Source organism: Mixophyes fleayi, chromosome 1 (genome assembly GCF_038048845.1).
Source record: "Mixophyes fleayi isolate aMixFle1 chromosome 1, aMixFle1.hap1, whole genome shotgun sequence".
NCBI lineage: Eukaryota > Metazoa > Chordata > Amphibia > Anura > Limnodynastidae > Mixophyes > Mixophyes fleayi.
In genome coordinates this window covers 264,409,030-264,436,090 of record NC_134402.1, presented here as the reverse complement: position 1 = coordinate 264,436,090, position 27,061 = coordinate 264,409,030, and the positions used below count along the sequence as shown (strand labels likewise).

At 36.7% G+C, this 27,061-nt stretch overlaps 1 protein-coding gene across 1 annotated transcript in view; it reads left to right on the top strand.

Moving 5' to 3' along the window:
- Positions 1–26,688, top strand: part of SLC44A1 (solute carrier family 44 member 1) — a 94,164-nt gene extending 67,476 nt beyond the window's left edge. The window contains exons 9-16 of the mRNA XM_075210451.1: positions 2,910–3,096; positions 3,249–3,414; positions 4,327–4,483; positions 9,594–9,677; positions 12,816–12,953; positions 21,884–22,120; positions 22,582–22,656; positions 25,103–26,688. Of these exons, the coding sequence (XP_075066552.1) occupies positions 2,910–3,096; positions 3,249–3,414; positions 4,327–4,483; positions 9,594–9,677; positions 12,816–12,953; positions 21,884–22,120; positions 22,582–22,656; positions 25,103–25,120 (1,062 nt within the window). The 3' untranslated portion in view covers positions 25,121–26,688. The remainder of the gene's footprint in view (positions 1–2,909; positions 3,097–3,248; positions 3,415–4,326; positions 4,484–9,593; positions 9,678–12,815; positions 12,954–21,883; positions 22,121–22,581; positions 22,657–25,102) is intronic.
- The last annotated feature ends 373 nt before the right edge of the window (positions 26,689–27,061 follow it).

Genomic DNA, 27,061 nt, shown 5'->3' with positions numbered 1-27,061 from the left:
GGATGTAAAGAGCCTATATACCGCTATTCCTCATAAAGCGGGGATTGAAGCAGTCCGCAACTCTTTTGTGAAATTTAAGTATACACAGGATGTTCCTACAGAACTTATAATTGATTTATTACATCTCACATTGGAAAGAAATTACTTTAAATTTGAAAGGCAGTATTATCTACAGGTGGCTGGGACTGCAATGGGTTAAATTTGGCCCAAAGCTATGCGAATATATTTATGCACCATTTTGAGCAGGAACACATCTTGAGTAGGTTCGGACACCAGATTGCATTCTTTAGACGTTTCATTGATGACCTTTTTCTCATCTGGATGGGCACTGAGGTGCAATTTCATGAAATGATTGAATCTATTAATGCATCAGATTCACCAATCAAATTTACTTTTGAATATGACTTAAATAGTATCCATTTCTTGGACCTGGTGATCATGAAACAAGATGGACGCCTGACTACTACAGTGTATAAGAAAACGACTGACCACAACTCTTATTTGCATGCAACCAGTTTTCATCCTGTGCCATTCAAGAAGGGACTTCCATATTCCCAATTTCTGCGTATTCTCCGCATTAATTCAGATAGCACTCTAGCTGATCAACAACTCGCTCAGAAGAGTCCTTTCTACAGAGAGGGTATAAACAAGGGATACACCTTGGCCTCCAATACAATTAAGAAAACTATTCAAACCCATTGGCCGCTTATAGCCACAGACAAAAGTCTACCTCGATCATTGGCTAAGAAACTGATGTTTGCCTATAGACGAGGTAAAAATTTACGTGACTATTTGGTACATGCGGACTGTAAAGCAGCATATACTCCAACGATCCAAACATGGTTGCCCCCTATGAAAGTGGGGTGTTTTAAATGTAGTGGATGTACCACCTGTAATAGCTTACTGACTGGGACTCATTTTCAGGATCCTCATACAAACAGGAGATATGCTATTAAATACTGCCTCACTTGTACTTCAGAGTTCGTGGTTTATATCCTTTATTGCCCCTGTGGCCTAGCCTATGTAGGAAAAACGATCTGCAGTTTCCGGGAGCGTTTTGCTAATCATAGATCATCCATTAGAGCGGCCTATAGAGATCAAACATCAGATAAACCGGTTGCAAGACATTTTTTACACCTATCACATCAGGTCACAAGTTTGAGGTGCATAATAATTGATCATGTGCCACCACTGTCCAGAGGTGGCAACAGACCCAAAATACTTCTACAACGCGAAGCCCGCTGGATTGCCCAACTGAATACTTTAGCCCCTGGTGGGCTAAATAATGAGAATTATCTTGGTTGTTTTTTATAAAAAACAAAAATATTTACATTATGGTTATTTACAGTGCTCTAGTTGTTTGATCTTTGTTTTTATGCCTTCCTTACTTGGTGGTAATATTCTTTTACACTGTGGTTTCATCTTTCTTACTTTTTGGTTCACTTATACAAAGTTAGTATAATTTTTATTCACCAGATTTGTGCATGGCTATTTTTTGGATTTAGTGATGTATATAGGTTTGCTATAACAGATAGCAACAAACCTTTATATAGATAGTTTACGCCAATTACTCAAATGTTTTGTATTATCCTTCCTTTGATTATAACTGAATATCTAATGACATATTAATTTCTACTGTGTGTAATAAATTGCACTTTAATGCTACAAGGTATTTTTTACTTGTCTAATTTGTTGCAATTCTTAGTGAACAGTTAAATATGGATATATTATATACTAATTACTGCTTGTATATATTGCATCAGTTTTGTCTTTATAGGTTTCTCTGGTATTCTGTTAGCCCAGTTAGCTCATTAGCTGTTGTTTTTTCCTTCTTGGTGTGCTTTGCACCTTGTGTAGCCAATTTGCACAGCTGGTGATTGCCTGATCGGTTCACTCCCACTGTATAGGGTATATAAGGGTGTTTGGTTCACTGTGGTGTTAGTCTTGATAAAGGGCTGTGTGGAGCCCGAAATGTTGACCAGTTTTTAATGGAATAAATACTTTAATATTCTGGAAAAGTCCTGTGAGTGCCTATTAATTATACTATTTTATTATATATATATATATATATATATATATATATATATATATATATATATATATATATATATATATATATATATAATATATATTTATTTTTTTATTTTTTAATTTTTTTTTCACAGGCCTTCATAGTCGTATGCAAAAAATTAAATAAAAAATATATTGCTGGTATAAGTGCTTTTTAAAACTACCCCCATACAATGCAAAATGAGCTAATGTTAACTTGAGAAGTTCTTATCTGTCCCAGCATGCTGCTTCCCACAAACCTTTCCTTGTCCTTGAAGGGTATAGATAATCCTGGTGCTGCCAGATGAACATGTAATGGAGAGGTGTCATTATTGTTTAATGTTGTCATTGATGCTGATTTCCAGCTGTGCATGGATTTGTATTGACTATAAAGAGAAGATGAAGTCCTATTTTGGGCTCCTGTATGTAGTGCCATTTAAACAGATTAAATCATAGAAAGCTTTAGAAACCATGTTCTGCCTTGTCAATGTGTAAGAAATTTATGTCAACCTACCACACTGAAAATAAATGGTGAGGTGACATTTTATGATCTAGAAAGCTTGTCATGCAGTGCAAAATGTATTCCTGTATAAGTAAAATAAGCCACGTCACATAGTGCTATCATTTTTTATCATTACAAAGTGGTTACTAACCTGTCTTAGCATATGGTTAAGACATTGCTGAGATTCTGGTAAGACTGGTAAGGGTATGTGGAAATATGGAATGCACATTAGTGAGATTTACCCTTCCTGGTTAATATTCCACAGTAACAGACAACTTTGTGAACATTTCCTTAGGTCATGTTTTTTCTATATTTCTTCTATGTTCTATGACTGAGTTTCTCTTTTCATCCTTGGCAGGTAGTCCTGCTACTCATCATGCTGATTATGAGGAAGCGGGTTGCCCTCACTATTGCCTTGTTTAACGTGGCTGGAAAGGTTTTCATCCATCTCCCGCTACTAGTCTTCCAGCCCTTCTGGACCTTCTTCGCGCTTATCCTGTTCTGGGTGTACTGGGTCATGGTCCTGCTTTTTCTGGGAACCGCAGGTATGAATTAGAAGCCTGATTTACTCTCAAAGTGTTGTGCTGTAAGAGAGAACTAAATACATTCTTGGCTTCTTTTGTAGGAAGAGTCTCTGAAGATGCGTTGATTACATTTCTAAGTAATATTAATATGCTCTTATAACTTCTCTTTTCAGGTGATCCATTTACTAATGAGCAAGGGTTTGTGGAGTTCAAGATCAATGGCCCACTGCAGTACATGTGGTGGTATCATTTAGTAGGGCTCATCTGGATCAGTGAATTCATATTAGCCTGTCAGCAGATGACGATTGCAGGAGCTGTAGTTACTTATTATTTCACTCGGTAAGCTGTTTTCACAGATTGTCCACTTGAACCTACTGTTTTCATAGAGATAGAAGTTAGAAGGGATGTTTACTTTATTATGTATCTGAAAAAGGGCTATTTAACCACATTTTAGTAAAACGTGAAAAGTGTAGGGGAATTAGAATAGACAACAAGCCAAATATGACTCTGAATCCATGGGGGTACACATTTTCATTGTCCACTTCTTGTTTAAGAATCTGTGATCAGTCACGGATATATCCATGTCTCTCAAAAGTAAAAATAAATCTCACCACACCTTAATTAAGCTTATTTTTATAGCCAACTATTATTTGTCGTTAAAACCTGAGCACTATGGGGAGGAACTATAAAGGCCATGCAGACTCCTGCTTCGTTGAAAATTGCGTGCAAGCATTTTCTAGCTGTTGACGTTTAAAAATGATATAAAAGGCAAAATGAATATTTATCTGCCCAACATTTTGTATGGCATGCCCTGTGCCATCAATGTACAGCAAATTTCACTCATCATATTGAGCAAAACAATTTTGCTCATCAAAATTTGCACATCTATGCCATGTTATATATGATAATTGGTGCAAAGAAAAACGAAACTGGTGCAGTTTAGGTAAAATAGGTGTTTTTGTTGGAGAGAGTGACTCATCTGCTAATAACTTTTTTGCTATTTTATTTTTTTTCCACCTAGACCCTTTATGACCTAGTCCTTTGGTCATACCAATTACTGTAGCTTGTTTCTAGGTCTTCAATCCTGTGATTTTAAAATGTTCATACATATGAGATATCTACATTGCAGCTTAGTTTTGTGGAAAATATGATGTGACAATGATTACATTGGTCCAGATTGTACATTACTTGTATGGTTACATTCTGTAAGTTCACTGAGAAATTTGTATCCCAACTGCTGTTTCTGTACAGGAACAAGAGCGACCTTCCATTTACACCCATCCTGGTTTCTGTAAATAGACTCATTTGTTATCATCTTGGGACAGTAGCTAAAGGAGCTTTTATTATTACCCTTGTGAAAATCCCACGAATGACTCTCATGTACATTCAAAGCCAGCTGACGGGAAAGGTGAGCATAAAGCTTACATGACTTTTACAACAGGGAATGTTTTTCTTTGGAGGTCTGCCCAATCATGTGTAATCGGTTTCTTGTTAACTACATGACATTCTATGTTTTTGGCTTATCCTTTAAATAAGGTTCATCAGGTAAGGGGAAAATCAGTTTTTATATCAGCTTGTCTTGTATGGGGTTTTTTATTAAAGAAAAATTATTAGCAAAATATGTACACTCAGCGGCCACTTAGGCACACATTTTTAGTACAGGGTAGGTCCCTCCTTTGCCCCCAGAACAGCCTGAATTTTTTGTGACAATGAATTCAACAAGGTGCTGGTAGGATGCCTTAAAGATTCTGGTCTATGTTGACATGATAGCATCGCGCAGCTGCTGCAGATTTATCGCCTACACATTCATGCTCAATGATGCTAAATTTGGCATTAAGGGGCCTAATATGTGGTAAGAAAACATTCCCCACACCATTAAATCACCATCACCAGCCTGCACCGCTGACACAAGGCAAGGTGGATCCATATATTTATGATGTTTGCGGCAAATTTTGACCCTACCATCTGCATGTCTCAGCAGAAATTGAGATTTGTCGTACCAGGCTACATTTTTCCAATATTCAGCTGTCTAGTTTTGGTAAGCCGGTGCCCACAGTGGCCTCAGTTTCCTGTTCCTAGCTGACGGAAATGGAATCTGGTGTGGTCTTCTTCTGTTGTAGCCCATCTACTTAAAGGTTCGATGTGCTGTATGTGTTCAGAGATGCTCCTCTGCATACCACTGTAACGTATGGTTATTTAAGTAATTGTCACCTTACTGTAAGCTTGAACCAGTCTGGCCATTCCCCTCCGACACATCTCATTAACGAGATGTTTTCACCCACAGTTCTGCATTCTCTAGAGGCTACAGCAAGAATTTCACGGCCAAAGTTAATTAGATTACATTTCTTACCTGTTCTGGTGTTTGGTCTGAACAACAACTGAACCTCTTGACTGTGTCTGTATACTTTTATGCATCAAGTTGCTGCCATGTGATTGGCTAATTAGATATTGGCATTAACGCGCAGGTGTACCTAATAAAATGGCCTCTGAGTGTTTTTGGGTTTTTTTATGTAACAATAACTGGAGTTTTTGCTCCTTCATGAACCAGACCAATTTTCATGTATTTGGCTTTTATTTCTATGTCTAGCCAAGTAAAATTGATATATTTTTTTCAGACAGATTGGTATTGTAATATATTGGCATTTTTTACATAAATATATTTTATTTTACTTTATTGATGTTTATATATGGGAAAAACCTATAATTTCATTTACCACAATCCTTTATCTAAAAATGTATGCAACTAGTTCTCCCAAGTCAAGAGACAGAAAATATTTATTTAAGATCTGCCTCAGTTATCAGGCCCAGGAAAATATGTACACATTTTAATTTATTTTTTTAAATTAAATTCTCAGGGTCAAATAAGGAGTAATAATTCCAGGTGGTGGTTGTTTGGCTGTTTTCTTTGTTTTTGGTTTGTTTGTTTTTTTGAGTGGATGCAAGAGATATATTGTTGTTGCTGTTGTTTGGCTGTTTTTGTTGTTGTTATTTTAGATGGCCATTTATACATGTAATTTGCAGTAGAGCGTCTAATAGAGAAACTTTAATAGAAAACAGTGTTTGTATTTTGCTTGTCAATATAGGGTAGTGTTCTGTACGGTGGTAGTCCTCATAATGACTCTGATGCCACCAACGACGACTACTGACAAAAACCCAAAAAATTAAACGGCAAAAATGATTATAAAAACAAAATGCAGACTTGGCATAAAAATGACAATTTATACCACCAACATGCTTCCGTTACATACCGAAAGCAGACAAAGACGTCAATTTGTATTGACTTCACTTTGCATAGCTGCTTGCAGTTTTCTGCATTTAATGCGGCAATGCCAGCAATGTGTAATGTAAATCTCTTTAGCCTGTTAAATGATGTAGCAAACTCTTTGCCTGTTGGCATTGCCGCTTTAAATGCAGAAAACTGCAAGTCGCTATGCAAAGTAACGTCAATACAAACTGCCATCTTTGCCATCCTTAGGTATATAACAGAAGCATGTCGGTGATGTAGATTGTAATTTTTATGCCAAGTCTGCATTTTGTTTTATAGTCATTTTTTAAATCTGATTTATTTTGTCAGTATAGTCGTTGTCGGTGACATCAGTCGTAATTTCGTACCCAACCCATTTTGTAAACTGTGTTGCAACAATATCAAGTCTTTCGGTTTAATTTTTAAACAGGATTTTCTTTAAGTCCCATACAAGACCCTTACACACTAGACAGGTCTCTCTTGGCTTACAAGTATGTATTTATATATGCATATAATATTTATTTTAGTAAGCATTTAAAAACCCCATAAGCGTCTAAATTTTAGTAACACTACCAATAAAAGCTGCTTTTGCTTCCTGTCACCTTTGCAGCAAAAATGACAGCTACTGTAATGGGATGTATCTATGATTAATGACAAATGATAGACTATGAAGTACCAGACTATAGAGAGTTCCATTAGTGTCTAGGCAATGTTTTCCCTATTTACAATGCCCAAAGATGAAGTTAATTAGCCATAAAAGTGTTTTTACATTATCATGAAGCTTATCAGTCTCCCACAAATAGGGATGCAAATTACTTGGTCCTAATTTGACTATGATGGATGCTTTTCTGTTAGAGGCTCATTACAATGTACTAATTATATAATCATTTTTGTCAAATGTTGCACATTATTGTGACTTTAGCACTTCTGCATGAGTCAAGAATTCATGAAATTCAAAGGGCAGAATCATCCTCTATTCTGCTCCCTTTTCCCTTTAAAAAAAAAAAAAAGACTAGGTGACTCACAGCAGTCCTAGCTTGTCATCCGTCAAAGTGCCAAACCAGGCTGGCACTTTGACAAGAGCTGAAAATGTAATTTGTAAAACTGTAATGTCTAGGGTGAAATGTTTTTCAGTCAAATTGTTTTGTTGGGTTCTTGAAAAGAAAGTCATGTTAAAAACACAAAAGACTTTGCTTGTTTTCCAAATCCACGCCATAAAATAATAGGGTTATTACTCCTGTAAAATAGATTCTATAATATGCTGAGGCTGTAAACCCAAATATTCCACACTATAGAGGAGATTCAAAGCGAAGTGCCGCCAGCCAGAGCCTCACATGATGAGACTCCGCTGCAATGTCTGGCCTGAAATCAGGTGTAGTACCTATTAACGGTACTGACTACCCCGACACAGAAGAGGACAACAGGAGGACACCGATTTGATACTACAGTGACCTGAAAAAAAACCTACTTACCAAGATGCATATGTCTTCATGGGACGACTCGCTGTGTTGCCGACTGTGTTAGATGACGGCATAACAAAGCGTGACTTGTCTTAAAGCGGCGATGGACGGACCCAGCTGTCATTAATGTAATGTAGGTATTATTTTAGGGATTAGGGGTATTAGGGTTAGAGAGTTAAGGTTAACCCTAATCCTAACCCTAACGCCTAAAATAATACTTACATTACATCAAAGACAGCTGGGTCCGTCCATCGCCGCTTTAAGACATGTCACGCTTTGTTATGCCGTCATCTAACACAGTCGGCAACACAGCGAGTCGTCCCATGAAGACATCTGCATCCTGGTAAATAGGTTGTTTTTCAGGTTGGTGTCCTTCTGTCGTCCTCTTCTTTGTTGGGTTAGTCAGTACCGTTAAACTGACTACCACCGCCTGAAATCTCCTGCTCATAGAGGTGTAAGCAAAAATGGATGGAGATCCCTCTACCGTAATAACCGGAAGTGTCCGCAGAAGCATATCACAGTTAATTGAATTTCCCCCACTCATAGTGTTATCTATTTAACATTACAGGTGAAGAAACCGTGTTTGAATTGAATATATTAATTTTCTTTGCTAAAGTAATGATTAGTTAAATGCACAGAATTGTATCAGATGTACACTCTAAAGTATACTGCACTGTGCAAAAGTTTTAGGCAGGTGTGGAAAAAATGCTGCATAGTAAAAATGCTTTCAATATAAGTGTTAATAAATTATTTTTATTAATTAACAAAATGGAAAGGGAATGATCAGAAGAGAAATCTAAATCTAATCAATATTTTATATGACCACCCTTTGCCTTCAAAACAACATCAGTTCCTCTAGGTACACTTGCACACAGCTTTTGAAGGAACTCGGCAGGGAGGTTGTGGATGTAGCCTTGCTCAAATCCTTCTGTCTCTTCATGTAATTCCAGACAGACTCAATGTTGGGATCAAGGCTCTGTGGGGGCCATATCATCAGTTCCAGGACTCCTTGTTCTTCTTTTCTCTGAGATAGACATTGACATTGGATGTATGTTTTGGGGTCATTGTCCTGCTGCAGAATAAAGTTGGAGCCAATCTATGTGCAGTGTACCTAGAAGAATTGATGCTGTTTTTAAGGCAAATGGTTGTCACATGAAAATATTGATTTGCTTTAGATTTTCTGTTCTGATCACATTTGTATTTTCTGTTATGTCATATGCCAGGTGCATGTTTGCCATATCGCCTCACTGGAGCACAGTTGTGTTCATTAATGACTGATGCACAGGTGGTATAATTCTGTTACTTGTGTCCTGGAAACCTGCACTGTTAGGGCTTCCTGAGGATTGCATTTGGTAAATACTGCCATTTGCATTATATAAAATGAAGCCATCACAGGGAGAGGCTACAAATGAAGTGACTGAAGGTTGTAATGGCCATAAACTATATAAATGGATGTTTGTACTTCCTTGGTACAGTGTTTCTGTAAAGGGGTGGGGAGGGAGGAGCTCTTTCAGAAATTCAATATATTACTGAAGTTCTGCTCAGTGATAATAAAACTTTGATAAATCCATTAAAAACGTGGATACTCTCCTGATGCGGTTATAATGTTATTGTCGGAACTCTATTGAATTGAGTGATTCTTGCTGAACATCTGCACTTTTCACCAATCAGTTTAATTTCAAGCTTACAATTTCAGTTTTTCCAAGGCAAGTTGACGTTTTGTGCCCGTGCTTACACCAGGGAAGTCCTATACATTTTTCACTTTAAGGATTTGTTTACCTCTTTTTTTTTTTTTTTTTTACTTTCATTTATAGGAAAATGCCTGTGCACGCTGTATGTTGAAATCCTGCATCTGTTGCCTCTGGTGTCTAGAAAAGTGCCTCACATATTTAAATCAGGTGAGAAACCATTTTTCCTAATCTGCTTAAAATGGAATTTTTAATTACGTCATTTCATTTTATTAGGCATGAATTTAGTCATGATTAACACAAACGCATTGCAGGGTTTTTGTAATGCTGCTGTGTCCTGTTTTGCCTGTATACAAGATTGCAACAATTTTTTAGCTCCTAAATGTTGCACAGTGTCGTGAGTGATTTGGGTTTTATATTTAAGGTAAGTGCCTTGTCAAGTGTACGTTCATTGTTCAAATTCTAACCTGGTGGTTGCTATCGTATAGAAAGAAAAAATCTGTTTAATTCAATGCAGCCCTTTAATTCTTAGGAGCCTGTATAGACGTGTATGCTTTTATTGTTATTTTGTGTAAGAGCTCTGTGGTACATTTATATATCCGTTTCGTAGTCTTTAATGGCGAGCAAATCACACACTGAAATTTTAATATATTTGAAGCATTGATGTAAAATGTCTTATGACTTTTCACTGTAAATTTGTAAGAGAACAACTAATCTCAGATTGAACATCCCCTCCTTGAGGACACCACCCCTATCCCTAAACAGTGGAGCTGCCAAGTAAGGTTCAAGCTTTTGTCAATGTGCCGAAGGGGGTGTGTATTGAAAATGGTAATTGATACAATATGAACCACAGTAATAAGGTGCTGCTTTCAGTGCACATTTCCCATTGAAGATATTTTTAATTTTACCCCGCTAGCCCTTGTGAGGTACAGAATGATTGAATAGGAAACCTCATTTTGAGTAGAAATTTTCTTTAACAGTCTCCCTACATCACAAATTGCAAGTTTTTAGCATTTAGCCAAACAACTTTTGGATTGATTAAAATTACTAAAAAGCAAAGTGTTAGGCTAGTGATCTTCAATTGCTGCCATACTCTCACTATTCCATGCATACATAATAACATGTGATTGATATGTAAGGCCCATGGTTATTCAAGATTCTATGCATCACCCTTACCTTCAGTTAGAAGGAACATAGCAAACCTCCATCCTCTGTGTAGGATTAATTATGCCACTTACATGCACCTTTCATGCTATTTAGACTTCCCCCACATGCCCTTTACATGCCCATTAGACCTCCCCACATGCTAGCTCATAAAATTCTCCCAATGCATAAGTAACATAGTTGTTGAGGTTAAAAAAGACACCAGTCCTTCAATCTAATTTGAATCTACTGTGATCCCTCTCTTATATTTGAATTTGATCCATATGAAGCAACCACTAATCTGTTCCAATGTGGTAAAATACCTCCTGACCCAATATTGCAGTCCAATTTCTCCCTGGATCCACTACTGTCCTTCATTTTAATTAACGGTCATAACCCTGGATACAAATTTGTCTAAACCTTTCTTAAACATATTAATTGAATCTGCCATCACAACCTTCCCTGGCAGTGAATTCCATATCTTGACTGTTCTTACTGTAAAGAACCCCTTTCTTTGCTGGTTGTGAAACTTTCTCTCCTCTAACCTTAGGGGGTGACCACGTGTCCTGTGTACAGTTCTTGGGGCAAAAAGTTCCTATGAACGTTCTCTGTATTGACCCTTAATGTATTTGTACATAGTAATCATATCCCCTCTTGGACGCCTTTTTTCTAAAGTAAACATGCCTAAACTAGCTAACCTTTTCTTACAACTTAATGACTCCATACCCTTTATCAAATCAGTTTACTTTAGAAAAGAGGTGTCTAAGGGGGGATATAATTACTGATTCATGCCACATTGTTTTGGTTTTTTTTTTCTTATATTGGTCCTGACTAAGTTCTAATGCTGTCACAAGACTCAATGACCAATTTGACTTAGAAATAGATTTTTGCTCAATGCATTCAAATTAAGAGCAAAGCAAATAACTAAATTAAATAATAGAATTTGTGCTGCAATTTTACTTTTGGCTTTCAGTTGGCTTTGCCAGCAGTTTTCAAGTATGCAGTAGACATGGACAAATCATTTGGGTATCAGGATTTTATGGAGTTTGCTTGATCCTCAGCAAGCGCTTAGCCTCTCTAATGCCAGAACAGCAGTAGAGCTAAGGACAGCTAATAAATTCCAGTCCAATTTAAGTGAACATGTGGTGGATTTGTTCTTCAAACCTTATTTTGCAGACTTATGGTACTCAGCTGGCTTGCATGAGTTCTGATGCCTCTCCCCTTGTAGAAGCTGTATTTCAAGCTTTGCCTCTTCTCTTTCTTTCTTGGGCTGAACAAATAAACATTAGTCCTGCAGTCCACTTCAGATCAAATCCGTCGCAATGAATGCTGGGATTTGTATATTTCACTGTACATTCTAGGAATGATTACATATTACAAGGCACTTTGTTGAGAATGTTTATCATTCACATCAGTCCATGCCCCAGTGAAGCATACAGCCTAAATTCTCTACCACACAAACACACTATGGGTAATTTTATTGGAAGCCAATGAACCTGTCAGTTTGTTTTTGTACTATCGGACAACACTAGAGTACCCGCATAAAACCCTTGCAAACACAGGGATAACATATAAACTCTACACACATAGGGCCTTATTCAAGTCTGATTGCAACTTGCAAGTCGCGTTCAGACTTGAATCAAACCCTTCCCTCTCCCCATTTTGCCTCTCAAGTAGTAGACAGTAGTAAATGCCATTTGCGTTCTAGCATGAATTGCATGCAACTGTGTACATTGGCGTAAGGTCCGTTTCTGAGCAAGTGCAGAGCTATTTCATGTAAGATACGCTATGCAGATGGACGTACATCCGAACATGAATCAGGCCCATAGTGCTCTGGTTGGAATCGAACTCATGGCTTAACCATTGCCAACTCTCTCTCACATTGGCATACAGGGCATGTTATTTACATTGCTCTTTGAGGAACAGACGGAGCATAGAAGAAATGTGATTTTATTTTATTTTTCATATTTACTTAAACTGTAGCAGATTCTCTTTTAAGCAAATATTTCAAGACTCATATTTTGCTGAGTAAGCAGTGCTTGTAGGTCCTCATTGGTAAACAAAATGGTCTACAAACTATAGTGAATGTTAATACTATACATGGCAGAAATCTTGATTACCATATTGTTTGAGTCTTTTGCATACTTTTTATGTTGTCATGTTATATGTCACAAATACTTTCTATTCTTTTTTGTCTTGCTCTAGAATGCATATACAGCCACTGCTATCAACAGCACTAATTTCTGTACTTCTGCAAAAGATGCCCTTGTTATTCTAGTGGAGAACGCTCTAAGGGTTGCTGCCATCAACACAGTGGGAGATTTTGTACTGTTCCTTGGGAAGGTAAGGCTTCAGTCTGTTATGTTAACTAAATAAGAATTGAATGTCTTTTACACAAATAAACTAGTTAAACAATATCTCGGTGACATCAGTAATTCAAAACGTACAAACCAAACATAATTGTTATAACTGTTTTTTTTTTTGTTTTTTTTTATTTACTTTTTATTTATGACAGCAGGTAAAAACATTACAGGTCAATCAGTGTTATTAAATATCCGGGGTTTGAGTTGGAAAATAACATAAATAAGTATATCTTACTTAGACAGACATGTATCAAACATAAGCTAACATTTGCAGAACTAGCATACATAGATACAAGTGAAAGACAAACCAGCCCCATAAAGAGACTATGTAAGTATATGGATATAAAAAGACTGGTACAGACTGCTGGGTATTTTTATTTATTTTTTGTTCGGGGGAAAAGGACTAGAAAGGGGGGGAACAGGGGGAAGGAAGGACTCTCTATATTGGATGTGCGTCCCTATACATATGGCACTCTTACCCATGTAAAATGAAGAAGAGAGAAGCGGGGGGATGGGGTAGAGAGAGAGTAGAGAAAGAGGAAAGTCTCCTTGGCATAAAAAAAACCCTGAAAACCAAGTAAGAGACAGACGGTACAATCAGAAAAAGAAAAGAGAACATGGAAGGCTTACAGATAGCCTGGTACATTGCTATTATTAAAACTATACCAAGGGCCCCCACTTTGTGAAAAGCCAGAACTGTATCATGAAGGAGATTTGGCACATATTCCATAGAGGCAGTGTGCCAGATTCTATTTATAACAGCCTCTCTAGAGGGATGCAGAGCTTTCTTCCAGTCACTAGCTGTCACTTGGCTGCATTATATATGTGTCGAACAAGTTTGACCGATGACTTAGAGATCCCTTTGGTAGGCTGGTACAGGAACACAGATAACGGGTCCTTAGGCATATTAATAGAAGTAATCTGTTTAACCAGTAACAATACATCATTCCAAAATCGTGATATTAGGGGCAAACCCACCATATGTGGAGGAAAGAACCACAATTACGCCAACATAAGTCGGAGGTGTGAGGGTAGATAGAATGCAATCTCGCAGGGACCATGTACCGTCTAGTATAAATTTTGTAAGTATTTTCTCGAATGGCTGTATTAATAGAAGATCTTGAGATCCTTTGAAGTATGAGCGATCATCCCTCCTCGTCCAAAATTACTCCAAGATCCTGTTCCCAAGCCCGCTCAAATGATTCTGTGGAAGGGAATAAGGAGGACACTAGAGAACTGTACAGTATGGATATGTAGCCACGATGACCAGAGCTATAAATGCAATAATGTTCAAAAGGCGTTGGTGGACAGAGCTTAGATTATTGTGACTGAGCTTGTATAAAACTTTTTGTTTGCATATAATGAAAATATTGATTGCTCGGAAGATCATACCTCTCATTTAAGTCCGTGAAGGAACGTGGTGCATGCTCACCCAAGAGGTGAAAAAAACGGTCAAGACCTGCTTTCCTCCAGGGGTAAGCAAAAGCCTTAATGCACCCCTGTAAGAAACGAGGATGTCTCCACAGCGGAGTGAGTGGTGATGGATAAGGGGCCAGTGCGTATTGTTTGTTCAATTTATCCCAGACTTCCAACGTGAAACGAATGGTTGGGATAGCAAAGGCTGAGGCTGGTCTGATACCCCTAGGTATCCAGGGCAAAAAACACACTCCCATATCAGGGGACAACAATTCCTCGATGTCTTCCCATTTTTTAAGTCTTACAGGCAAGAGCCGAGAGATAAGGTGAGTCAATTGTGTGGCTTGGTAATATTTATCAAATAAAGGAAGTCCCAGACCCCCATTATATTTGGATTTGGTTAAACAAAGCCTACTACGTCTGGGTCTTTTAACCTGCCACACAAATTTGCCACAGAGAAATTGAATAGAGCTTAGGAAGGAATCTGGAACTTTGACAGTAAGGGTCTGAAATAGATATAACAACCTAGGTAGGACATTCATTTTAATAGTGTTAATTCTCCCGAACCACAAGATATAAAGAGAATTCAAAGTAAGCAAATCTTGTTTAATTATATTTAGCAGAGGGGGATATATAACTGTTTTTTTTAATTAATGTATAATAAGAAATACTTCTGTCTCCAGTTGTTTTTATATGTCTTCTTCCAGCTGATACAGTTGTTTTGTCTGCATATTGCTGTTCACATATTAATAACTACTAGAAGGCTCATATACACGTATGTTAATATATTATCTTAAACACACATCCTTAAAGCCTGGTAAACACACTTTAATGCTGATCGTTTGGGGGGAAAAAGTAAGCTCGTAGACTTATGTAGGTAGACCTGTTTTCTGACAAGTGTTCGCTTGGTATTGCATCAATTTTAACTTTGCCTGTAGCTCAGCTCAGTACAATATAATTTAGTTCTATGGAAGTGCTCATTAAGTAAATAGTACATGATGCTGCAGGGAGGCTTTGAGAACATACTGTAAACGCTCTGTTAAAAGCGAGGAGAAAGTCTATTATTTTCAACTAGGATTGTTTTTAAGTGCCCATGTGTTACTGTTTTGTTTTTATCACAAGGCAGATGAGGATGGATTGGCTTTGTGAGCACTAAATAATATGATACATTCTGTACTGCTTCTCATCTCCCTATCGTGTATCAGTCTGGTGTTGAAGATGTAAAGCTATCTTTTCCTCTTTGCGCTAATCCACTAGTGTTAGTTTTTAAGCTTATAACAAAGATTGTAGTACTTATTCTCTGGTACACACTACTTGGTGGACTGTGTGCTCCCCCAGCAATCATGTCCTCCATTAGATGGCTTTCAGTAGTTATCACTGCAATGGTCTAGATCAATGTTAATTCTCATGTAGCGTTTGCATGCCTAACAGAGCCACATAGGGGTGCCCAATATGTTCACTTTTATATCATTTTTAGGGTGATATCATAAGGAGGCTGTGAGTATTATTGGGGTTGTCGATAACCTGCTACCATGCAGATGTATCTGGCTTAATATTACCATTCAGCTCAATGGCTTCTCATTTAGTTCCAATATGAGAACGGTTGTCATAGTGCTCCCATGTGTCCCTGTTTTTAGAGGAATGTCCCCTTTTTTCCATCATAATTTAGACTTCTTATGCACAAATGTAAGTGGATAAGTGGGAATATGTTCCTATCTGTGCTATCAAGTCTGATAGGTCCATCTGGTGACATTCCTTTTACTACAACACACTTGTCAGAACGCTTTTATTAATTTCAGCAGAAGTTACTCAATAACTTCCATACGTGTTAACACTGAATTTCCTCCATGGTTGAGACCGTGCATTCTCCTCTCTAGGTCTCATACAAATGGTCTTAAATCCAATTAAAGGTGAAATAGGATCCATTCACTTCTTCATATATACTTTTCAGTCTATTGAAAGGTGGTTGAGGTACATGAACTATGCCCCCTTTTAATATGTATCCTGAAAGAAAGTTGTTAAAATAATAAACAGTTATGAGTGACACAATCCCTAATGACCTATCTGTTCTGCTTCTGTCAACGCTGCTGGTCCCATCTTGTCATCAGAGGAAGAAGAAAAATAATCTTCCTCTTAGATGCGAAAGCAGTTGTTTGGCCATGAAAAACATAATTTTCTTCTTCTGTCTCCAAAAGGGCTTAATACATTTTCCACATTTACATATGTAGGAATTGATGTGTTATGTCAAACATTCCCAAAGGTCAGGAGAGTGCAGCATACACACTACATACTTTATTAAATCATATGTTATATCTACACTTTATTTTATAACCAATATTCCATTTCCAGGATCAGACATCTGGGGTAAATGTATCAACCAGCGTTTTAAATTTGCCCTGCAAAGTCACCAAATATCAGTGACTTGCAAAATCCGCTGGTTGATACATTTACCCCCTGGACACACACGGTAACAAAACTGCCTTACAATGTTTGTCTGGACTTTGACTTTTTTTTACAATATTTTCAGACAATTTATCAAGCCTTATGTGAAATAAATATTAAGCCCAAATCATCTAAAAACATGCCATTTACTGAAATGAGCACACTGTATTTGATATAAAATTATATTTTCTTCTGAGCAATCACATAATTAAAGACACAAAAGTCACTTCCAACTGTGAACTTCTGAAATAACAATCAAAGCTTCTTGCAGAACATTGATGCCATTAGCAGTTCTTATGCATACGTCCGAGGACAGATAATTCCATATACTTATGTTGAATGTAGGGAATGACCTCTAGATGCGTGCATGCATTCTTCTAATTCATGCTGAAAATATCATAAAATAATAAAGGTGCTGAACATTTTGTAAAGTTCCATCTTACATTAAATGTACAATTAAAAAATGGGGGCCTGTTATTTTTGGGATAACAAAACCTGAGGGTTAACAGACATGTTTTGCATGGATGTGATCTAACAGCAATTTTTATTTTTTATTTTTTACAGTGATATTATTGATAACACTGATAAATACAATTATTTTCATTTATAGGCCTACATTGAATTAGCAGCCAGGTGCTGCCAACATCGCGTCGGTGTTTGGATGCGCACATTTCCGCCCATTGCGGTAAGGAATCTCTGATCATTTTTAAACGCACCTTTATGGGATGTGAGGAAAATGAGCAGAGATTCCAGACTCAACATTGTGACGTTGTATCTCCACAGACTGTTCCAGAGACACGTTGCGCTGAATTGAATCTCGCCCATAGAATTTTATTTACATTGTCTAGTAATACTCGTGGAAAGCAGTGACTAGTGATGCTTTAACATTTCTAACTGGTTTGAAATTTGATCGAATTTCACCTGTTTGATGGCCATGATCGTGTTTTCATTTTAAAGTTGTCAATAGATCCAAATTGGAATTTTCAGTTTGAAATCTACTCTTCATAGCTACTAGGTACTACCATCAGAGCTTCCTGGGACATACACGGTATGAAGGTGGATAACCTGGAGAGTAAATTGTCACTCTTCTCTTCAGCAGCCAAGAATTTCTCTCCCCAATCTCTTCATATTCGACAATTAGCTGTAGGAATTAATGATTTTGAAGTTAACGTCACAAAGTCAGAACAATGCTATTGAACTTAAGACCCTCAAGATAGGTAAAATATTGCCACTTGATTTAACTTCAAATGGCAAAAGAGAAAAAAATGAAATATCTTGGAGTCATGCATTCCTATGTTCCTATGAGCCACTGTACTAAGACAACCTTCCAGGCCTCATTGCCAGAATTACAACAGACCTATACTCATGGGGATCCATAATAATGATGTGGCTGAGCAGCATCTTAGTTTTCAAGATGAATATACTCCGCAACTATACAGAAGTTTTCCAGACCACAAAATGTGTTACTGTGCAGCCCCCCACCTAAGCCACACTGTCCTGGCTGGATGTACAGTGTAAGGGGGAAAATGCATTACACAACTTTTGTATTTTAGAATATCTACATACAGTACTTTTTTTTTCTACTACATCTTTTTTTATTTTACTTTTTTTTTTTTATATAATCTATATCATGACAAAACACATTAGTACATACATATTAGTACATATAATGTACATAAATATATAAATTAGTATTTTTATGATTTATTGTTTTTTACATGCTTTCTGTAAAAGAAAATCACCTTTTTCATGTTATGCATTACTGATAATTTACAAAAAAACCCCGCTGGTTGTTAATGGCGCACACTGGAGACCGGCCGGGGATAACAATTAATAAAATAATTAAAAGAAAAAGAAGGGGGTAGGGAGAAACAAATATTAAACAGTCTCCTTAACTGCTGCAGACCCACGGTGGATAGCTCACTCCCACCAATGGTAAATGATTACACAGAAAAAAGACAAGTGAGGGTCTCGCTGTTAGAAGTCTGAATAGTATATATATTAAATAAAAAAACCTGATTGTACGGAAGCTCTCCTGCAAAGCGAAGAGAGAGGTTTTTTTTATTTAATATATCTACTATTCAGACTTCTAACAGTGCGACCCTCACTTGTCTTATTACTGATAATTTATCTTTTTTTTTTTTTTTTACATTATTACATGATTTCAAATAGTTTTTTTATGTTTTTAATTTTTTTGCACCGCCATGAGGTGCGAGATAAAACTGGAGATTTGACAGTTTACTGCACCACGTTAAAAAAACAATTGAATAACTTTTAACGCTTTTCCCTCCCTCCCTATATTTTCAATGGATCTTCTACTTGTCCACGATAGGACCATTTGTGCAAAAAAAAAAAAAGGTGCGTTAAACATTTAATTGAATATCGGGTAGAGTTAACCCGCTCTAAAATGTGTGAAAAGCGCGTTAAATATGGTCTTTCCCATATCTACTCCCAATCCTGGCTCAGACGTGGAATACAGTTCCTGGCTAAACTCTCGCACATGGGTTCTTTCCTCTCATTTGATGCTTTAAAATTTAGAATTGAGTTCAAGATATTTAGTTTTTAGAGTACTCACAACTAATACATTTCATAGGAACACTCTAGTCAGGCAAGATTCTCAGGCCTGACCTTTTGAGAAGCTATGCATCTCCTCAAGCACAAAAAGGACAAGACTCCATAAGATACACCCCTTTTCTCTTTCCCATAAAATATCTCTACATCTCAGGGCCTCAAGATGACAACCAGCCCCCACCCCCCCATTCTCCCTTGCACACTATAACACCACAAGGCTTGAAGTTGTTACTATGTGATACTTTTTCTCTCTTGTTGGACTATTTTCTAATAACTGTTTTTATATATTTCTGTATTCATAGAGATGCTAAAGTTTTTTTTAAACTTTCAGATTCTTTGAATGTATTCTACTTATCCTGTTTTTCCTTATTTCTTTATCTGAATATGTTTGTTTCCTAAATGTTTCCTAGATGTTTGTTTCCTATATTTGATAAATAAAAGATACAAAAAACATTGAGTAGTGTGTTTAAATATAGTTCTTTTTCATAGTATTTAAATAATTCTAAATACTAAAAAGTATCCCTTTTTTTTTTTTTTTAAACTTCACAATGAACTCTACTGTGTTTGAAATTCGCCATTCACAGTTCAGCATTAAAACCAGTTAAAATGTATCCGTTCAAAATTTTCAAATGTGTGAATTGACCCATTTTTTTATGTATTTATTTTTTTAAAGCGTTCTAAAAATGTTTAATTTTTTTTTTTTTTTTTTTTTTACAAAGTCGATAAACCGGTTCAGGCAAGGATATACATCTCTACTATTGAACCTATGAAAAACATACATTTAATATGTCACCTGGTATTAGTTATTTTACAAACTCATTTTAAGCTGTACACCAGTGGGTCTTTTACATCTGCTACTGATTGTGACTGATGTACAATTTCAGTAAATAATCCCAGTCAAAAATAGATCAGTACTCTTAAAACTTGGGTTTACTGCATACAAAAAGATAGTCATTGCTGTGAGAAGTTTTTAAATTCAACGATCTATACAATGCTGGATCTATTTGCTAGTGTACAAGATTACAGTTTTACGTATTGCTTATTTTTCTTAACATTGTTGCATTACTACTTCAAAAACATGTTACCATGGCCCGATCTGTGTGGAGTTTGTATGTTCTCCCTGTGATGGCGTGGGTTTCCTCCGGGTGCTCCGGTTTCCTCCCACACTCCAAAGACATACTAGTAGGTTCATTGACTGCTATTAATTTGACCCAAGTCTCTCTCTCTCTCTCTCTCTCTCTCTCTCTCTCTCTCTCTCTCTCTCTCTCTCTCTCTCTCTCTCTCTCTCTCTCTCTCTCTCTCTCTCGTGAGCGAGTTCTCTGTGTAGCGCTGCAGAATTAGTGGCGCTATATAAATAACTAATCATGATGATTGTAAGATTCAAAATCTAGGGTCTAGGAATAGCTGTGACCTGCCTTTGTATGGAAATGAGCTGCCAAAACTGTTTACTTGTAATCCAAGACTACAGTCTAACATTTTATCTGATCGCAAAAGGGAAAGCCTGTCTGATCACTAGTCTTGGGTAGCCCTAAGATAAGAGCCTTGAAGAGCCCTAAGCACAAAAGCTGCTTCTGTAACAAATGATGTTGTTGTTTTTCAAGATTGAAGCCTAGGAAGGCATTTTATATTGTTTTTCTTTCCATGGTGCATGAATCACAAATGATCAGTAAACCAGTCTGCCGTGAACTAACACTGACATTTGTCAAATGGTTCAGTGTTCCCTTTTTAAGGAGCTAGGTGACAAATGCTATAGCCGCAGCACTAAATCAATATGATATAGTGCAAGCTTGTGTATATTCCGTTTTCCCCAGTGTTTTTAACTCCTTACATTTCAAAGCATTCCACCTTTAAAATGACACTATTTGAAGTAAATATCTGTGTGGTTGCTTTGTATTATGTCATGTTTGGACAGTGTTTTACAATTGGCACTTTTGTGATTTAAATGTCACAAAACTTCAGTCTCTGATGTTTTTATAAGCCATTTCTCTTGTCCTTAGTTTTCCTTTTATATTTTACATAAGTAGATGAAAATGCACTCATATAACTGATATACAACTATAGCAAGTCTGTCATAGTTTTAGTCTACCAGAATAATATTGTGTGATATTTCTTCTAGCACTTCTACACAGAACTCTATGATTATTTTCACCAGAGCAACACAACTTGGGGTCTCAAGGACAAGTTTCGGAGTTTAATATTTTTGTATTTATGTGATTACATATTTCCTTTGATAGCTGTCATTAATTTGAAATTTGCTAAAAATGATGCCTGGTCCCATCATCCAAGATCCTGGGGCTTGCGGTGTAGAGCGCTGTGCAGTCTGAAACATTCAGGATAAATTGTTGAAATTGTGTCGCCTAAAACGCTGTCTCACCTGAATTACCAACTCCATTTCCATGTTATTACCTGCTATGCAGCCTTGATGCATAACAATATTGGTAAGAGATTGTTTCTCTTAACCTGTTCTCTTTTGTCTTTTAGATTTTGATTGTGAGCACTACCGGTCTGGCGGGCATTCTGCTGCTCAACTACCAGAGGGACTACACAGTATGGGTGCTGCCGCTTATCATTGTCTGTCTATTTGCCTTTCTGGTCGCTCACTGCTTCCTCTCTATCTATGAAATGGTGGTGGATGTCCTGTTCCTATGTTTTGCTGTTGACACAAAGTATAATGATGGGAGTCCCGGAAAGGAATTCTATATGGACAAAGTTCTAATGGTAAGTGCTTGTACTGTACTACACACATCACATTGAGTGTCTCTTGGTGTTATAGGTCATTTTATGAGGTTTTGGAAGCCACATTTTAAAGCCCTAAGGGTTTTTTGCTTTTTTTGCTAGCTTTTTTTCTTGTTTTTACATGGGAAACGTTAGTTTCCTTGTTCGTAATGTTCTGTTTATGAGAGCACTCTATTGTTTTCTTACCTATGGCTAGAGGTACATTGCTATTTTGGTGAGATTTTGATCCCATTTAAAAAGCACTTTAGCGTCATATGTAGTTAGAATTTACAGTGCACTCTTTTTCTCAAAGGATAAACAATCGCTCTACATTCATAATATAGCAGTATGTGTTTTCATGTAGTAGCAAATGATATACTCGACATTTAGAGAATTATTTTGCTGCTATTCTGGAAATCACTACAGTTATGGTGCCACGGTGATAATTTGCAATGTCATTCCAGGAATTTGTGGAAAACAGTAGAAGAGCCATGAAAGAAACGGGTAGTGGAGCAGAGGGCAGGGAGCTGAAGCCGATGGTAGGTGCAGGCAAGGAGATGACCATGCTCCAAGACTTTCACTTTTACTTCCTGCCTCTATCTCTCTTCACTGACTGGGCTTCTTCTAGTGACTTATTTGTTGTCTGCGTCACTCAAGATGTTCTTCTTTTCCTGCTTGTTTGCTTGCCCATCAGCTGGCTAGCAGAGTCCTTATCACAGCTGAGACCATCTTCTGTCAATGCAAGCTGAAAGGAATTGTGTCCTCCTTCCTCTTGTGGGAGGAGAACAAGATTTTATACAGTTCTCATATTTGAGATTCATTTCATATCCTCTTGTAGAGGTAACCTGTTCATAAAGTAAATGGGAAGTACCATATTTATATAAAAGATTGTAAAACTGTAGAGTGTTTATGTCCAAATGTTTTCTGGTTTGGGCCATTTATATGTTCATAAAAGGCGAAAAACTTCCTAGTAAACTGAGTAAGTTCTAGAGTCCATGAAAACTCTTCAGCAGGGAAACAGCTAGCAGCAGAGGAAGCTCTGAGGCGGTATTCCTGGTCACAGTGTGGACCGGTTCTTGCAGATAAGCAAAATTGCATGAGAAAGTTTAGACTGTATCTTCTGAAAAAGTGCTTTACTGAACAATTGTAGAATACTCAGTGATACGCTGACTATACTGTAGCATGTACTTAATGATTGTAAAGTGCAGAAGTTCCTTTCAGCTTGTCCAGAACATACCATTCGTACAAAATGGCTTGTTTGTACTGTATTTGTAAGTTTTCTTTATTTGTATAGAACATTCTACAGAACATTAATTTATGTAGCCTCAATCCATACTAAATATCACTCCCGTAACTTGATGGATAGGAATGTTACATTTCTATTCACGTGTAAATCATGGTGCTCTATTTCCATATCATGAAGTCATATAAAAGATAGTTGCGAGTCTGGACAGTAAGTATAGTCCGACATTAATCTTTCATGATCTGTTGCTGATTAGAATGTGTGATGGACAAATTACAAACATTGCTCCTAATCATGGTGAAGTCACCTGCATGCATCTCAAATTCAGATAACTGACATTTAGTAGTGGGTATGTCTTATTTAGGATCTTTAAGCTGCTCAATGTTCCACAGGCAAGCTAAAGATTTTATGATGTTACACAAAAATGTTATAGCTGTAACTCTGGTTTATGCCTTTCTTTTCATACAAATCCCAATAAAATAATGAGCTGAAATGTCTTTTTGCTGCCAAATTAAAACTTAAGGCATAATTTAAATAGAAAGATTTCCTGGCACTACTTGAAGCATATCTACAAAAGTAAAATGTACCTTCTGAAAACTGCTCTTTATTGACCAACAATAACTAAGTATGGGGAATTCCACTAAGAAATGCATCAGAGATTAGAGCCCAAGGTAGAAAGCAATGTTTTCATCACAGCAGGAGATGGCTAAGAAAACGATTGGTAATACTTCTGAACCGGAAATATGCTAATGCACCCAATGTTGTACACTACTGTACAGTAGACAAAAGCTTGGACTTTGAAAAATGACCCAAAATTGTGTAAATCAGAGTAACACACATTAATCTTTCCATACTTGAAACTATTAACAGGATTAATGTGACATCACACAGTATTTCTCTGTCCAGTTCCAATAGCATGTTTTATACACTAAAAGGACAACTAACTGTTATCTTTTAATATGTGTTATCATCCGATCATGTGTCTATTAGTTGCATCTGTACTATGGATTATATATCACTGGGAATCCACTTAGTTCTCTGACTTATCTTGATTATCTGTTTATCAAGATGCAACTTATTTTTGGTGATTTTTGTGTCACTGCAGTACATCAGTGTGTGTTGCGTCATTACTTAATCTTGGTGTGTGTTTATTTACTGCTACAAAATTTGTTGACTTTGCATCACACTGGGAGTTTACAATTGCCAACTATGTTTTCTACGTGAAAAATATCCCTACATACATTTATATTTCAAGGGGAAAATGAAAGAAGTTACCATTTTGTGATGCAATTATTGGGAATACATACAGGGTTGATACTTAACTTGTATTACATTTCTATTAAAATATATAGTTTTATACTGTTAAATTTATTTTAAAAAAATAATCAAACATAGAAGGTGTACTGAAAAATAAAGTGCAGAACATTCTTTATATGAAGAAAAGTAAGTTCCCTCGTGTCTGAAATGATTTGTAGGTACTTCTAGTTCCTGGAATTTTATAAAGCTGCAATAAGGTAGCACCATGTAATCCTGTTGTGTGTCTATCTCTCAGGTACAATGTATGTAACCATTTTCTATGTTCCCAATATTGATTCTACACATCTACATGAGGTGCCCAATGATTACTATACGTGTCCCTCCGCACAAAGTGCTCTGCTTTCCTCTCTGCCCTTTCCTTTGTGTGTTGTGTTCTCCAATGCTGAACTCAATCTAAGACCACCCTATATGACTTTGTTTTCTAGGCTTCGGGAACAGCATGAACCTAGCCCAGCAATATCGGAACCCATTGACATTCCAAAATAAACACAAGCAGCCAAAATAAAAGCAGGGTTAATAATCTTCCTGTTTATATATAAATATATATATTTTTGCTCTATGTATCCTATGGGTTGCTGCCAGCAGCAGTGTACTACTATACCTTTTTGTGATAGGTGTGCAGCGTGTGAAAAGGTCAAGTTACTTCTCTAAAGGGAACATTCCTTCCAAGTGAAATTGGGTATCTTTCCCTTTTATTTTGAGTTAGGTCTGATGCTTTAATACACAAGAGGCAGTTGTTACACTCCCATTTGTTCTGTGTTTTCTGTTACATGTTGATGATATTCAGGACAGAAGTTTTTTTTTGTTTGTTTTTATTGGGTTTTTTTTATACAAAAGTGTTTGTTTTAAGATTGTGACACTAATTGGAAATAATGAGGGAATAGATGCATATATATTTTCATGTTTATCTCATGTAACAAAATATTTCCCTCTCTACCCCAGACATTTCTATACACTCCTGTGATTTGCACTAAATGTAAATGCAATCTTGATAATTAAGGTACAGATCAAAAAATTATAATGTTTACAAAAGTTATTGACACTGTAATTCAAGAGGTTCCGTATGTTGCAGCAAGAGTTATATTATACTTCTATCCAGATAAACAGTGATTCCAGTTTCTCAAATTCTGAAAGTGATAGTTGCCTGCTGCCTCCCCATGCCCACGCCTGTAAGAATTATCGTCGATGCTAGTTTTTTGTTGTTGTATTTTAGTACCGTTATTCACAGCGGAGCTCAGGTTATTTACTAGTTTTAATTGTGGTTGTAACCTTACCAGACAACTGGTTTGCTGGTGAGTGTCTATGCAGAACACACTTATGCCATCACAAGAGGTGTAAAACAGCTTTCATCTGAACCAATAGGGCTGACAGCATCTTCATAATCTGGTGTCATCAAGGAGGAGGTTTTAGTTTTGGATCAATACTCATATTGATAGGGCTTATTAGCAATACTTCCTGGTGGCAGTTTCTCTTTACAGTTAAAATTCATTTGGAGACTAGATTGCCAACACCCCCTCCTTTGGAATACTTTGTCTATTGGTCAATGGTCTGTTTCTTTTGAGTGGTTTATAAAATCTTTAGAAGAAACAGATTTTTAATCATTTCTATATTTGTGATGTTTGAGATGTCTGTATATCAAATTTTTGCAGAATTATTGACGTTTCCTAAAAGAAGTATCATAATATACTTATAATTCTGTACTCATTTTCTCTCTCTCTGGAGTCAGACAGTAAATCATTAAACCAACAGTGAATTTTGTTTTATTTTTTGTGAGTTAATGATACTTCACCTTTTGACAAATGCATTTCTTTAGGAAAATTTACTTTTGCACGTCTTGTTTTTAATGACTTTTGTAGGAAAAAAAAAAGTATAAAAAAAAAATTGTTTCATAGTCCTCATTTACTTCTAATGCAGCCAAGAATGTCATTTTTATAAAAGACCCCATACTTGTGGCTTTTTAATGATGTTATTAGTAAGATGGATTTCTCAGATGTTTTGATTACATGGTAATACCCTTGGTGATTACATGGTAATACCCTTGGTGATTACATGGTAATACCCTTGGTGATTTGTGGCCCTATGAGAGACCAGTCTCGCAAAGTGCAATAGTGTGGCTATGGGAATTCCATTTTCTTGGTCTCCATGGGCTTTTCTACTGACAATATCATAGCTTAACTTTCTTTTAAATTTACAGCTTATACTATATAGTTATATATGACTATATGGTTCTAGTGAGGTAGGTCTCAAGGAGGCCACAAAGCCTCCAATATAAATTAATGCAGTGAGTTATAACAACCAAACCAGAGTTTGAAGGACTGAGCTGAACCCTAGGAGTTCTATGGTTCTGTGGGATGAAGCTGGTTGGTATAAACTAGATCTGAGGA